The sequence below is a fragment of the Prionailurus viverrinus genome, chromosome X (genome assembly GCF_022837055.1).
Source record: "Prionailurus viverrinus isolate Anna chromosome X, UM_Priviv_1.0, whole genome shotgun sequence".
Classification (NCBI taxonomy): domain Eukaryota; kingdom Metazoa; phylum Chordata; class Mammalia; order Carnivora; family Felidae; genus Prionailurus; species Prionailurus viverrinus.
In genome coordinates this window covers 52,085,626-52,100,092 of record NC_062579.1, presented here as the reverse complement: position 1 = coordinate 52,100,092, position 14,467 = coordinate 52,085,626, and the positions used below count along the sequence as shown (strand labels likewise).

Here is a 14,467-nt window from a genome sequence, read left to right as displayed (position 1 = left end):
AGGGCCTCATAGAAGTTAAGTGTGCCACTGCTGTCCTGTCCTCCTAGGAAGACAGTAAGGGTAAGCGGCAGCAGGCTCAGGGCCAGGAACTCAAGGCTAGGGGCTAGGCGTAAGGGTTTAGGGTCTGGGACTAGGACCTGGCATTCTGGCCAGGAGCCTGGACTCTGAGGTTACAAGACTGCAGCTGAGAGCCTGGGAGCTTAGAGGCTGAGGCCGCGGGGGTTGGAGAGCCTGGAGGTTGTCAGGATTAGGTCGTAAGGGGAGGGGAGGAAGAAGCTGCAGGGCTGTGAGGCTGGGCGCCCCGGAGGGGACAGAAAAGTAGGGGTGCGGGGTGGAGGTACACGCTGAGAGAGCCCTGCAGTATCGGACAGGCTAGGAGCCCCGGAGCTGAGGCCGGCAGTCAGTCAGATTGAGGGGCGGATCGGGAACAGGGAAAACTAAGAAAATGCAGTTTCAAAGGGTAGTGTGTGAAGGAGACCCGCCCTCTACAAGGCGGCGTGGACGCCCAAGGAGATTGGGACCCGGCAGCTGCCGCGGCGTTGGTTCCCGATGCGCCTACCTCCTTCCCGCCGGTCGCGCGCCGGCGCCCCCGCCCACCGCGCCAGCTGCAGGCCAGGTTTGTCGGCTTGGATGGCTGCCTGTGTGTGTATGTGCGTGTGTGTGCATGGCGGGGGCGGGGCGGTGAGAGGGGAAGGGGCGGGGTCCGGGAGGGGGAGGGGGCGGGAACACAAATTCAAACGCGCTTCCGTCAATTCCGCGACCGGAAGCTGTCAGGGGCACCTTGGGAATTGTAGTTCCCTGGGCTGCCTCGCAGTCCAGTAGGGTTTTGTCCCGAGGCGCTAGTGCTGCCCCAGGTCCCAGTCTGGCGAGAAAAAAGGAATTGTGAGGAGCGAACCTCCTGACCTCGCCAGCGTCTTAATTCGATTTCCCTTCGTGTGGGGACGCGAACCGGGGTGACTTGGTGCGGTGGGAGGGACGAATGGTCAGCCACAGAGCCCGCTCGGGTCCCTGTTTTTGCCTTAAGCTCCTCCCTCCCCCTTCTACCAGACGCCTCATCCTAGGTCAGCTCCTCACTGGTCTCCTTAACTATTTTAGCCCAGGAACTCGCGAGCAGCAAACACATTGGGGAACCTGCTCCTCGAGGGGAAGGAGGGCCTGGGAACCAGACCCTGCACGCAACAGCCCACGGAGGCGAGAACTTGTGGAAATCGGACTATACCCTCAGGGTCTCGAGTCAAGGACACAGGTTCCCCAACCGGCACGGAAAACAGGTGACATTCTTACGTCATGGTGATGACTGACGCGGCCCTCTTCTTGCGGCAGGTGACCACAAGGTGGAGCTACAACGCAACTCTGCGCAGCGTGCCTTGGCCACCCAGAACATCCCCTGTGACGGCTGCTCTCCCGCTTCCCCTCTTGCAGCAACCCCTCCAGCCCAAGAATCTCTCCGTGATGACCCCTCAATGTCATTCATGTCACAACCGAGGATGGAATGTGCATCCCCCACCAAGACCCGGCGCGGAAAAGATTAGACTATGACAAAACAGGAGTTAAATTCATTGAATAAGCAGATTGACACCATACAGGAACCAACCTGTCTTGAAGAAAAGGCTGTGCACAGCAAAAAGCCAGTTATAGTCACAGAATTAAATGGCTAGATGGGCTCTTCGGCCCTCAGCGTCTAGGCAGGAAAGCAGCTAAATTGCAGGGGTCAGGGGAGACAGTGAATGGAGTGGGGATTGGTGACTCCATCATCTTAGTTCTCCAGCAAAGGCCATTTTGTCATCTCCTTCAGTCATAGGTCCAAGCTATCCCATCCCTGACACACCTTGTGTCTTCTACTCGAGAACACGCACACACAGGTCTGAAACATTATCTTGGCAACCTCCTTTCCACTTCCTCTGTTAACATTTGCAGAGAAACTTCCTATGAGTCACTGTCTTCCTAACCTAACCTCAGGTGAAAACCCTAAGAGGAGCAGATTCCATGGAAGCTTGCAGCATGCCCACCATCTGTGCAGAGGGCCCTCATGGTTCAAAACCTCCTGTTGACAAAGTTTACCCCACCCCAACCCCACCAACTTTCCATCTCAGCTGCTCTCTCTTCCTTGCTGTTAGCCAATCCAGAGAGGCCTCAGACTCTGGTAGGTGGGGGTCCGGAGCTGGGCATTCACTCCATTATGAAATTGTTGATCCTGGTCAGCAGCACTGCTGTTTCTAAGCCTAGAGCAGGTGGTGGGGAAGACATATAGGGAGTGACCAAAGAGAAGGCTATAGGAGGAGAAAAATGAGGTGAAGGGAGAAAGTTCTTACCAGTTTTCTCTCTTTCCTTCTTACATCTCCTATAGAGAGAAAAAGCTTCCCATTGTGAGTTCAGCCAGCTGCAGGCATGGCCTTTTGATCTCAGGTTCCCCCAAACTGCCTTTCCCAGGTTCAGGCCAATTTGGTGTAAGGAAGGGTCCAAGAATCTCAAAGGAACCATATCCCAAGCTCCGGGCAGCATGTAGGAGTCTGAATTGGCCCTATCACCGGGACCCTGGGGGGCATGAAGACCCAGAAAGCTGAGGCATAAAGCACTCACCCTTGCAGGAGGAAGGTCCACAGAAGCAGCAGGGTGGAGACACAATTGGTAATGATCCACATCATTAGGTAGGTTTGAGGGGGCTGTGGGAATAGGAAAAGGCTCCTGTCGGTGGCCAGAGTCCCAAAGGTAGTATATGGAGGGAAATGTGTAAGGAATAGAGGAACAGGGTTAAGGAGAGCCAGGGATGGGAGAAAGGGAGGGGTGACAGCCCCAGAGCCCTTACGATAAGCCAGACGGGGTAACGCATTTGCTGTAGCAGCTGGCAGTCGTTGGTGGTGACCGAGTCCACCCCTGCACACCAGAGCAGGGAAAAGAGCCAGGGCTTGTTCACCACAAATAGGTTCACCGACACATTATCCTGGTGTAGTGCCCTGGGGGGGGTGGGGTGGGAAAGAAACAGGAACATCTAGTATCATGGGGCATGAGGCACAGGAAGCAGCCTTTGTCCGTGCTTGAAGCCGCAGTGTCACTGCCAAGGAACTCTCAGTCCTACTTTTACATAGCATCCCCTGAGCAAAAGTAATTTTCTTTGCATAGCTCAACTTTGTCTCCTGGCGGATTCCACCTACGGATCTGAGCTTTGCCATCTGGGGCTACACGAATGTCTTTCTTCTTTGTCCCATGACAGACCTTCAGAGGTCTGAGAACAGTGACCATGTCCCTGAGTCATCTCCTCTCTAGGCCCGACAGCCCCAGTTCCTTCATCCAGGGCTGGGACCTAGGTTATCATTCCCTTCACCATACAAACCTCTCCTAATCTGATCTTACTTCAGTTGATCAATGTTCCTTTCTTTTTTTAAAAAAAAATTTTTAATGTGTATTTATTTTTGAGAGAGACAGAGACAGAATGCGAGTGGGTTAGGGACAGAGAGAGAGGGAGACACAGAATCCGAAGCAGGCTCCAGGCTCCAAGCTGTCAGCACAGAGCCCGATGCAGGGCTTGAACTCACGAGCTGTGAGATCATGACCTGAGCTGAAGTCAGATGCTCAACTGACTGAGCCACCCAGGTGCCCCTCCTTTTTTTAATTTTTAAAAATTAATTTATTTATTTTGCGCGGGAGAGAGAAAGAGCATGAGTGGAGGAGGGGCACAGAGAGACAGCCAGAGAATTCCAAGCAGGCTCTGTGCCGTCAGCTAGAACTCACAAACCGTGAGATCACGACCTGAGCCAAGATCAAGAGTCAGATGCTCAACCGACTGAGCCACCCAGGCGCCTCTATCAGTGTTCCTTTCATAGTATGGGGGCTTGCATCTGAACATGATATCCCAGGTGGGCTTGGCCCAGATTTGAGTACAGCAAAACTTCCTCCTGCCTTCTGGGCACTGTGGCTGTTTGAAGGCAGCCTGGGGTCAGGTTAGTTTTGGCAATGCCACATGCCACTGATGACTCATTATGAACACTATTCAATCAAAGCTCTGGTTTTTCACACATGTTCATGCTGATGCCAGTCTCCTCTCTTGTCGTTGTGCAATTGAACTTCTTTTGGAGTGCAAATGTAGGTAGGTGTTTACATCTATCCCTGTTGTGCTTTATCCCGGTATATTTGGTCCATCATCTTAGAGTGCTTAGACCTTTCGGGGCCTCGATTTCATTACCACTGTATTCATTACTAATTCATGTCTTTTGAAAACCTGCTCAGCGGTTGAGGTTGACCAGGACAAGTCTAAAGTGAAGGCCAAACCCCATGTCGTGTCTCCCTCCATGGTGACAACTTGGGGAAAGGTCCTTGAAATACTTATGCTAACTGGGCTACCATACAGTGCACTTTTTTTTTTTCTATCTGACCACAAGGACATGAGAAGAGACCTTGGCAACTGCATGCTTTGCAGTCCATCATGTTTATGGGCTGGGTCAGCTTCTGGGGCCTGGCTCACTTCTGGGACTCTCTTGCTTCTCTCCTCTCGATCCATCCTCCCTTGCACTTACTTCTTTGGTGGAGAATGAAAGCTAAAACTGTTCTTGTGGCCCACAAGGTCCTACCCAATTGGGCTCCTGCCTATCTCCCCAGCCTCACCTTTCCCTTGCTTATGGGGCTGCTGTTTCTGCTCTTCTCACAGCTCTTCTCCTCATTAGCTCTTTGTGACCTGTCAGGTCTCAACCCAGGCATCACCCCTTTAGCTATTTTTCCGGATGTGGCCCCTCTCTGGCCCTCACTCCCAACCCTAATTGCTCTACTATATCTCCCCATTTTATTATCTTCATATCACTTATCCAGTATGCATATAATTCGTTCAGTTTATTATCTCTTTCACTAGTATGCTCAAAGCCTGCAACAATAGTGCCTTTCACATAGCAAGTGTTAAATATATTGATAAATATTTGTTGTATGTGTGAATGAATGAATGGCCTTTGCCCTCCCTGAGGTGGCTCTTCCCTACCATTAAGCTTCACGGGGTCCCCTTGGCTCCTTTCCTCTGGCACTCACTTGATATCCAACAGTGGCAGGTCTTGATAGGGGAGGTTGAGAAACTGGGGCCTCTCAGTTCTGTTGCTTCTCTGCTGTCCATATATCTGGCGCATTCTAGGTGCCCGTTGTTGGACCTTAGCCCGATCTTCATCCGGTAGCCAAAGGACCTGTGGTTCAGGGAAGATGGGCATGAAGCTGGGGAAGGCTTGGGGATTCCAGGGGCAGGGCCAGGGGCAGAGAGGTTTGATAACAGAATGGGGTATATGAGTTGAGGTGGGGCCCTGGGGTAGGGGGCAGCCTCAAAATTATCACCGTGGCCTAGGGAAGGCAGGGGTGGGGAGATGGGCAAGAGGGGGCACTTGGGGTCCTGGACATATCACCATGGCTTGGGGCACCCTTGCACTCAGCACAGTCTCCAGTGTCTGGTTCACAAATGTGTCATGGTATGTGTGATTTCGTGGGGGGCGGCGCAAGTCAAACATGATAGAAAGGTTAAGGACTGCAGCTTCCTTCAGCAGCTCTTCCAATGTTGGGACTGTCTGGTTCTCAGCCTCCTTCCGATCAGGGTCAGACAGCCGTTTGGCCCCCCAGAAGGGTTGCCTCTATGAGAACAGGAAAATTATTTCAAGACCAGAAGAAGCCTTTAGGCCATTCCCCCATCCTCACGATCTTCACTCGTTTCCCCCACTTGGCGCCAGGCTTGTGTGCACCCCTGAGCCACAGTCTTTCTTTCTCCAAACTGTGACCCTTTCCAGACCCTCTAACACCTTACTCTGTGACCCTAACCTCCTACCCCCCTGGTTTCCTAACTTCCTCACATTTTCTCTTTGGTCTCACAGAGACCTCTGGGACCTTGGCCCTTTGGTTTCTGCCCAATCCATCAGCCCCTGTCTGCCACATCTACATCCCCTACCCATGGTCCATCTATAGCTCGCATTACTTTTCCATACCACCTTCAACTCCTTTCCTGTCCTGCCCGCCTCACAAATCCTAAACCCTGATTCAATTGTGTAGCAGTCTGCCTCCTCCACCCCTAGAATTGGGGGGCAGAGCACATCATGTGGACTATATAGTCTTTTACCTTCATTGCCACTTAATCATCCTTTTTTTTTTTTTTAAGTAAGCTCTATACCCAAGGCAGGGCTTGAAAGCACAACCTTGAGATCAAGAGTCACATGCTCTATGGACTGAGCCAGCCAGGTGCCCCACTTAATCATCCTTTCACTTGTTCTTGTTTTGCTCCTTCTTCCATTCCTAGTGGCTCTTCCAAACCTCTGCCACTCTCCTCCCTTCCCCTCGTAATCAACAAATGACCTTACCTCCTAACCGCTGACACGGAAAAAGCAAGCTATCTGATACTTATTATAAAGTATTTACTATGTGCCAGGCAGCGTTAGAAGTACTTTATGTGCGTTAATTTATTTAATCCTCCCCAAATCCTACAAAGTAGGTACTATTATTATGCCTATTTTACAGACGAGGAAAGTAAAGCAAGAGAGACTAAGGAATGTTGCCCAGGCTCACATAGCTAGTAGGCAGTGAAGCCAGGACTCAAACCCAGACAACCCTTGGTCTTAATCACTCTGGCATGTCATTGTATATAGAGTTAAATGAAAAGACAATCAAGTTGCAAAAGAATATATGAAGTGATCCTATTTGTGCAAAATGACATGTATGTGTGTATACACATATGGAATATGTACCCAACTGTTAGCAATGATTATCTCAGAGGAGTTGGATTATGGGAGACTTTCAATTTTTACATTATTTCTCTAATGTTTAATTTTTTTTATGCGGAACAAGTATTACTTTTATTTTTAAGCAGGCTGTGTACTGGGTGGGGAACCCAATGTGAGACTTGAACTCACGACCCTGAGATCAAGACCTGAGCTGAGATCAAGAGTTGAATGCTTAACTGAGCCACCCAGGCCCCCCAACATGTATTATTTTTAAAGGTAGGAACACAGGAACTGAGAAAATAAAGTATCCTTACGAAATTTTCCGTCACCTACAGAACCGAAGCCTGCACTTCTGGGCCTGACGTTCTTTTTTTTGGGGAGGGGGGCAGTTCTGGCATTCAAAGCCCTCTGAAACCAAGCCTCTGCTCCCCTTGCCAGTCTCAGTTCCCACTGCTCCCACAAATTTTATCTCCCAGTTGCACTGAGCCACTTTTTGTTTCCTGAGAACACTTCTTCATACTTCTGGGCTTTACATATGCTCTTCCATCTGACTAGAATTGCTGATCCCTGCTTTGCCCATCTTAAACAGCATTCTCATTTCATGTGCTGCTCAGGCATTCTCTCTTGTGAAACCACTCCTGATCCTCTTCCACACCCACCCTGCCAAATAGTGCCTTTGCTCTCTCTCCTCTCTGTTTACTAAGGATATTGTTATCGCTCTAGGTTTCCTATTCTGATAGCCTGTTGGCTAAGCTCTCTTCTTTCAGCGGAGGGAGTGACTTGAGGGCAGAGCCTCTACACCTATTGCTCAGCACAGGGATCAGAAAATACTTATCAATGAATGAACCCTCCCCTCAGCACCCCCGCAGGTGGTTGCCTCTTTTGTGAAGCTGTCTTCACCTCTAGGAACCAGGTCCCGGCATTGAGCTTCTTCAGTTCAGCACAGGAGAAGTCGCTGCTGTGGGAGGAGGTTCGGGCTGGGAACACTGAGGCCACATCTGTGGTCCTGCTCAGGTGCTCATCATGCATGAGGAAGGGGATCCCGTCAGAGCTGAGGGCACAAGAGGTGTCAGAGGGCTGAGCTCTAGGGCTGATCATCATTTCTCAAGCTCCCTAAGTGTGTCCCTCTGTCCCCTAGTGTCTCTCACCTGACCATCACATCAGTCTCGAACACAGCAGCTCCACATTCGGCTGTTTTCCTCAGTGACATCAGGGTGTTCTCGGGGGCCAGCTGGGAAAGGGAATTGGTAGGGGGGTAGCAGAGAAGGGTGCGAGTCTGGGAACCCACAGTCCTGATTGCTGCAGCCTAGAGGAGCAGACCCTTCCCACCCTACCAGCATTCTACTCAACACTCACCATGGGGGCCCCTCGGTGTCCCACCAGACCAGGCTTGGGGGGTAAGTCTCTGGGTTCCATGATACAGGGTGAGGAGATGCACAGTGGGGCCAGGTAGATGGCCAGGGCAACTCCAAAAAATAGGAGCAGTAGCAGAACCTTGGGACCTGTAGGGAATGAGGGGCAGGCTATGGAGAAAGGGCAATGGGTGAGCTCTGGGGACAGAAAGCAGAGTGTGGGTGCAGTAAAATGGGCAGCAGGAGGCAGAAGCATCGATGGCCAGGGAGGGTATGTTGGGGAGTGGAATTGGCACCTCTTCGATGGATACGGTAGAAGGTATCAGCAACAGGCCAGGCCAGGAGGGTGATGCCAGCAACTGCTCCAATATGAAGGAACGGGGCTGTGGCCTGTGGACAAGAGTTGGTGAAGAGGGTTCTTCTCTCCAGTGCCCCACTCCTTCTCCTAGGACCTGACTTTTGGAGTTCAGAGCTACTTGCAGTCGTGGGGGACCAGGGAGCAAGATACGTCCAGAGGTTGGCCACAGGCCAAGCCTCCCACATAGGCACTGGAGATCAGCCATTCACCTGCAGTGACAGACGTAAGCTACGCCACTCCTGCTGCCATTGGACGTCCAGTCCCACGAGGCCAGCGGCCACAAGAAGCATGATGAGGAGCAGCAGCATCTGGGGGACCAGAGATGAATGGGGTCTTCTTTGTGAGCCTGGGGGTCCCTGGGCTGCCCCCTCTCTCTTTCCCCTGGCTCATCCACGTTCCTTCTTTCACTCAACAAAAATTTACTGGGCTTCAGGTCCTGAGCTTGAGTCCATGGGTAGAATATTGAGGTGCTCAGCAAAATAGCTGGCCAAGCCCTGGGCCCAGTGGTCCCCGTTTCCCGCTCACTCCCACCCGCGCTCTTACCTTGTGGACACTGTGCAGATGCAGAGGCTGGCCGCAGAGCCGCAGGAGCAGGGCCAGGAGCTGGAAGCAGAGGGTGGTGGGAGGTATGAGGTGCCAAGAGGGGTCACGGAGGTGGGCTTCCTGGGTTCCCAGGCTGACACCGTCCCCCTCACCTCCCCTCCCCTCAGTGGCCAGGGGTTGAAGCTGAGCAGGAAGGGAGGACTGAGGTAGGGGTTAGATGGGCTGCTCCCTGACCCACCAATAGCAGGGATGCATATGTGACAAGTAGAGAGATGACCAGCAGAAATGCCAGGGACCAGTCCATCCAGTGTCCCCAGTGTTGGAACAGGAATCTGTGGGAGGGGAGAGAGAGGTGTCTGAGTGGGGGAAGGGGTGTTAATAGTGGCCTGAGGGGAGTTGGGGTGGGTGGGTTCAGAAGGAGGACTAGAAGGGAGTGAGAGGGAAGCCTTTCATGGGGCCAGGGGCTCCAAGGACTGGGGAGACTTCGTGGAGCAATTTTCTAAGGAGGTTGGGTAGCAGGACAGCTGGGCAGGGCCGGGAATGACTGAGCACCCAGGGGTCCCAAGGTGGGGCATAGATTAACATGTATGCAGAGGAAGGGGGGGATCTGTGACACACTCATTGAAGTTGTGCAGGTCATTGAGAAGGATGAGCCCGATGTACAGCCAGCCCAGGGAGAGGAGAAAGGTGAGGAAGAGCAGGCCAAACCAGATACAGTCGCACTGCAAAGGGGCAGGAGAGAAGCTCACAGCCGATCCCCACTTCCAGCTCAGAGTCCCCAATGGATGACAGCTCCATGGGGCTTCCCTCCAGGAGTAGGGCTGCTCTGCTCTGCTCCGCAGGCAGAGAGAAGTTTTCTTCCTGGGGAAAGAAAGTCCCTTCCCACCCCCCACCCCCGCTGCCACCCCCCACCAGCTGCCTCTGAGCACACTCGGCTTCCTTATCCCCTCCAGGCGGCCTCTGCCTCGGACTTCCAGTCCCCCCCATCCCTACTCCACCTTGCTGGTTTGCATCCTCTCTTTGGGGCATTTCCTCCAGTGGCAGCTATACAGGCAGTGGAGGCAGCGGGCCCAGACGGAGCAGCAGCCGGGGGACTCGGCCATGGCGAGGGCCTGGGGGAAGGGATACTGGGCCATCAGGGACCCTAGCAGAAGGCAGATCCCAGCCTCCCTCCCAGTGTATCTGAGGAGCGCGGGGGAGGAGCAGAAGCCTGGACCGCTGCTCGGCAACGGAGTTCATAGGGCTGAAGTCCCAGATTAGATGAGGAGGTGAGCAGAGGGGGATAATCTCTGGGGTCTTTCTTTCCCTTTAATCTGGATACCTGGAAAGTCGATGGGACAACCAGGAGATCAGGCCTCTTTGCAGGCAGGGTGCATACCCAAGCTCTCCAACTCCTCCCCATTTAACAGCATGCATCCAGCTTTGGGGATAGAGTGCTTGCCCAGGGTGGGGACTCAGGAGAAACTGCCCCAGGGTGGGGCAAATTCAATTTAGCAAGTTGAGGCAGATCTGGCCAAGCTTTAGGCAGCCCCAAGGTAGGGAGCCTTCCACCCCAGGAACCAAGAGTAACCTGAAGCAGAGGTTCTAGTTCTGACCTGGGGCTAAGGGAGGCCGGCTAGTTGGCCGGTTGCTATGGATACAGAGATTGCACACACCACAAAACCCCGACTATAAGATTCTCAGTCTCCACCTCCCAGGGGCCAGGGGACACTGCCAATAACAGGAAGACTTGAGGGAAATAGGTTGCCTGGGTCACTCCCAGCCTTCTGAAGGAACCACTCTCCTGCCCGCACACACCTGGAAAATCTAAGCCCTCTGGCCCCAGTCTTGTCCCTTCCAGTCCAGTCATTCTGCCCCCCCCCCCACCCCCCAGCCAGGAACCAGTCTCCACCTTCCCCCTTTTAGGGGCCCCACCCTCTGAGATCGCTTGGGTGAAGGTACAACAAATACTGGTCAAAGGTGTGTGTGTGGGGGGGTGTGGTTGTGTTGGGGCTGGGGATCATTGGACCTTGTGCTTTTGGGTCAGGCTGAGACCTGGCTGGCTTACTGATCCCTAAACTAGGTTGGGTGTGTGATTGTCATTCTACGTGAGAGGGTGTGTGATTTGTGTCAGCTTTGTATGTCTGTGTGCACTAGTGGCTGTAGGTAGTGGGTTTCAGTGTGTAAAGGAGTCCCTGGATATACCCAAAGTGTGTGTGTTCTGAGGGACATGACCCTTTGTCATCTAGGCTCCCCTAAGGCTGTGGAGTCTTAGAGGGTACACAGTGGTGGGCTCCCTGAAAGGAGGAAGGGTGTGGCTGCTCCTGAAACTGCCCTCCTTATCTCATGCTTGCCCTGGGAAAGGAGAATTAGGGGATAGGGAGTGGAGGGGTAGGGATCGTAGCTGGGGGAAGGAAAACTCTCCCCTCTCTGAGACCCCTCCCAGGAAAAAGCCATCTTAAAGGGAGATCCCTGCTTCTTCCCATCCCGGGACTGGCTTCCAGTAGCCTGCCCCGGGCTCTATCCACACTCCCTGCCTCCCTTAAGGTTCTGCCCCTGTACCCCAGACACTGCCTTCCAGAGTCCCACCTCCCTCCAGGATCTGAGCAGTCTGAAAACCCCAATCAGGGGAGCTGAGCAGGGGCGCTGCTCAATCCCTGAGCCCAGTTCCTGCCAGTGGGAGCCGGTCTCCACCCCACCACCCCCGGCTATAACCCCCAGCCTTCCCAAGTCCTCACACCTTTTCTCAGCGGCAGCTCCACTCTGCTCTCTGCTCTGCACTGCACTGCTTCCCAGCTCCTCTCCGACTTGTCTGCCTCCTCCCTTTTCCAGTCCTTGGCTCAGCCCCACTGGTCAAACAGGTGGCAGTGTTGCCACCTACAGGAGTCTGCGCGGGTTCTCTCCGAAAGCCCTCAGCTGCTCTATGACCAGTGCCCAGCCGGGGTGGGTCGATGGGAGGGAGGAAGGAGGAGGGGGAGCAGAGCTGCTTCTTTACTCGCTGCCGGTCCGGGGGCTTGGGGTGAGGAATTCTTTTGTGCAGCCTTCCCCATCCCTCTGTCCCTCCTCCTGTTCCCCTCTCAGTCACTGCCGGGGCTTTGTCTGGGCTCGGGGAGGCGAGGGCTGAGGGCACCGGCGGGGGTGGAGTTGGGGGGTGACCACACAACTGCAACTTGGCAGTGAGAAGAGGGGGCCCAGTCACCCCCCTGGGAAGGGGTGTGTGTGTGTGTGTGTGTGTGTGTGTAAGTCTAGCATTTCCCTCAAGCTCCCTGGGAGGATAGCCTTGATTCATCAGCTTCCCTTTCCTCCGGGGATCCTATTTCTATTTCTGTAAGGTACATCTAGAAGATACAGGGTTTCAAGCTACTTCCTGAACTCTGGGCAGCAGGTTGCCCTGTTTCTGGACCAGGGGTCTCCATGGGCCTTGTGACTCCCGAGAGACACTAGCAGCCCTCCCCTTCCCCCTATCACCCCAGACAGGAGCTGATGATTCAGGATGTAGAGACTTGTGTCATTTCTGTTGTCTTGTCCCCAAGGTATCTAAAGTCTCTTTCCAGGAATCATTTGCAGAGTGTAGTGTGAGGGTCACAAGCTTTTGGAAGATGAATTTTGAAAGATGCTGTTACTATACATACCATCAGCAGGAGAAGGCTGGCTAGCGTGCAATAGTCAGCTTAGTGCTAACGCATGCACAGGACTCGGGTGAGAGGAGGGCTGGGGGACTGGCTTGACTGACCTTCCCTGTTTACCTTTTGGCTAATGCAGTGGCTCAAAGCCTGGGGCGCTTGCAGTGTTGGTGGGAAAAAAGTCTTCATTGGGGATAAACTTGCTTACCCTTCCCCCGACACGTACTGGATTTGGAACAGTGAGAAGGAAGACTAGCTCTCTTATGCCAAGAGCTGCCCCCCCTCTGTCTTCCCATTGTATCCAGGGGCGCTAGCTGGCAATGGCAGAGGCTCCTTTGCTCCCCGGTCATTAAAATGCAAAGAGAAGCTGGGCTGCTGGCTGGCAGGACGCCAGAGAGGGCTGCGTGGTCACCTAGTCCTCCTGCAGGCTTCATTTTAGACAGGTTATCCTTCAGTTTCCTTTGCTTGGGGTCTGGTAAATTCTAGAGGAGCCCTGGCTTTCATGTGCCCAGTTCTAGGGGGTGCTTTGGGAGCTTTTAGTTGGGTGGGGGGAGGGGACTGGGATTCGTAAAGCATGGATAGTTAGCCCAGGGCTTGCAAGCTCCTGAAAAGGCTACAAGGCCAGTCAGCAGCCTGTTTGGCATTCCACAGCTGGCCTCGTTTTCGTTTTCGCTAGAAGCAGAGATGGAGAACCCTGATGCATAGTAAGGAGAAAGCAACACCCCCTTTTCCCTTTTCAAAGGAGACAACAAGCAGCCAGTACTGTGGTGTCCTGGGAATGGGCAGCAGTGTGGTCCCACACCAGTGCTATGCCAAGAAATCAGGCTCTAGGGCATTAGGAACAGCTACCACGGTCACCCTAGATTCCCACAAGAAGCTTTGGTGTAAGCTAAATGTGGGTTCAGGTTAGCTGTCACAAGGCAATGAGGCTTGGGTACTTGTACCGATTCTCCTTGATAGCATTCCCGGGGGCTGAGGAGCACAGGTATCTCTCCTTGTAGCACAGAGAATCTTTCCAAATAGTGGCTAGACTAAGATTTATTTATGTACTTAATATTAACATTTTAAAAGATTTCATTTACTTCAGCAACATGGAAGACAACTGAGTGCACTGTTAAAACACCTAAAATCCAGAGATGGTCAGGGCAGGAAATCTCCCAAATAGCGCCTCCATGCCTGATGTGGGATGAAGGATCGGTGCCAAACCTCCAACCTTGGCCAGGCTCTGCCATTAAGCTGAGACAACCCAGAGGTAAGATGGCTTTGGCCTCATCCCCATCAGTGGGGAGGCCTTACCTGCTCACAAATAAGAAACGGCTAGATTGGTACTGAGGATTTGATTCCCAGTGAGTCATCAATAATGTTAGTTGGTTCTCTCTTCAGCAGGTGGCTTAGCACCTTTCTGGAGAAGAGAGAGCAGTAGTCTGGGGCCAGGGGGCTTGAGAGTGAGGGCCAACATCCAACAAAGACTTCCTCCCTTTTGGTAACAGGCTGTCCCTTTTTTTTCAACAGCAAGAGCCTTGAAATCCAGAGGAGTCATTAAAAAAACTCCTGGCTGCAACCTGAAAGTATCTCCCAAGCCAGACTGGGGAAGAGATGGCAAGTCCAACTTCAGTGGGCTTCTTCTTCAATAGGGGAGCAGCCAGAGAAGAAGCTGGTATTGCTGGCCAGAGCTCGTTTCTTTTTCTTCCCTGGAGCTTTATTTTCTTGGGATTCTGCTACATGTTTCGATTCTGGGAGGCCAAGGGAAGAGGCAGCTGGAGTCGTCTTCTTTAACAGCACCTGCTCCACATCACACATCTCTTTGAGGAGCTAGAAAGGACAGAGACAGGTATGACTAGATCCTGGGTAGGGGCAGAGGCTCAGCTCAGCCTCGCCACTACAAATGCTCAGCACACTGTAGTATGAGGTGTCCCCCAAGATCGGTCTGTCGAAAAGAAA

The 14,467-nt window shown here is 53.0% G+C and overlaps 2 protein-coding genes across 7 annotated transcripts in view; both read right to left on the bottom strand.

The window, feature by feature from the left end:
- Window positions 1-1,541: 1,541 nt before the first annotated feature.
- Window positions 1,542-11,983, bottom strand: GDPD2 (glycerophosphodiester phosphodiesterase domain containing 2). 5 transcript variants are annotated; one of them, XM_047843534.1, is made up of 16 exons: window positions 11,644-11,983; window positions 9,923-10,036; window positions 9,543-9,646; window positions 9,163-9,256; window positions 8,925-8,984; window positions 8,591-8,689; window positions 8,320-8,413; window positions 8,028-8,173; window positions 7,820-7,902; window positions 7,572-7,722; window positions 5,373-5,594; window positions 5,011-5,159; window positions 2,807-2,954; window positions 2,581-2,663; window positions 2,313-2,341; window positions 1,542-2,222 (listed from the first exon to the last, which is right to left on the bottom strand). In XM_047843534.1, the coding sequence occupies exons 2-16, from the start codon at window positions 10,025-10,027 to the stop codon at window positions 2,170-2,172; spliced, it is 1,620 nt and encodes a 539-aa protein (XP_047699490.1). In that variant the 5' UTR covers window positions 10,028-10,036; window positions 11,644-11,983; the 3' UTR covers window positions 1,542-2,169. The 5 variants fall into 5 exon arrangements, with proteins under 5 accessions (XP_047699490.1, XP_047699492.1, XP_047699493.1 ...); XM_047843536.1 differs by lacking the exon at window positions 9,543-9,646; XM_047843537.1 differs by lacking the exon at window positions 9,923-10,036.
- Window positions 11,984-13,555: 1,572 nt separating this feature from the next.
- KIF4A (kinesin family member 4A) overlaps window positions 13,556-14,467 on the bottom strand; it is a 123,804-nt gene continuing 122,892 nt past the window's right edge. For both annotated transcript variants that reach the window (XM_047843533.1, XM_047843532.1), the window contains one exon: window positions 13,556-14,338. In XM_047843533.1, coding sequence (XP_047699489.1) covers window positions 14,138-14,338 — 201 coding nt within the window. In that variant the 3' untranslated portion in view covers window positions 13,556-14,137. The remainder of the gene's footprint in view (window positions 14,339-14,467) is intronic.

Excerpts from the sequence above, each read along its gene's own strand:
- GDPD2 (XM_047843534.1), bottom strand. The coding sequence starts at position 10,027 with ATGGCCGAGTCCCCCGGCTGCTGCTCCGTCTGGGCCCGCTGCCTCCAC. Across the intron at positions 9,647-9,922 it reads AGAGGATGCAAACCAGCAAG|TGCGACTGTATCTGGTTTGG; the intron begins GTGGAGTAGGGA and ends GCCCCTTTGCAG. Across the intron at positions 2,342-2,580 it reads TGGACCTTCCTCCTGCAAGG|GAGATGTAAGAAGGAAAGAG; the intron begins GTGAGTGCTTTA and ends TTCTCTCTATAG.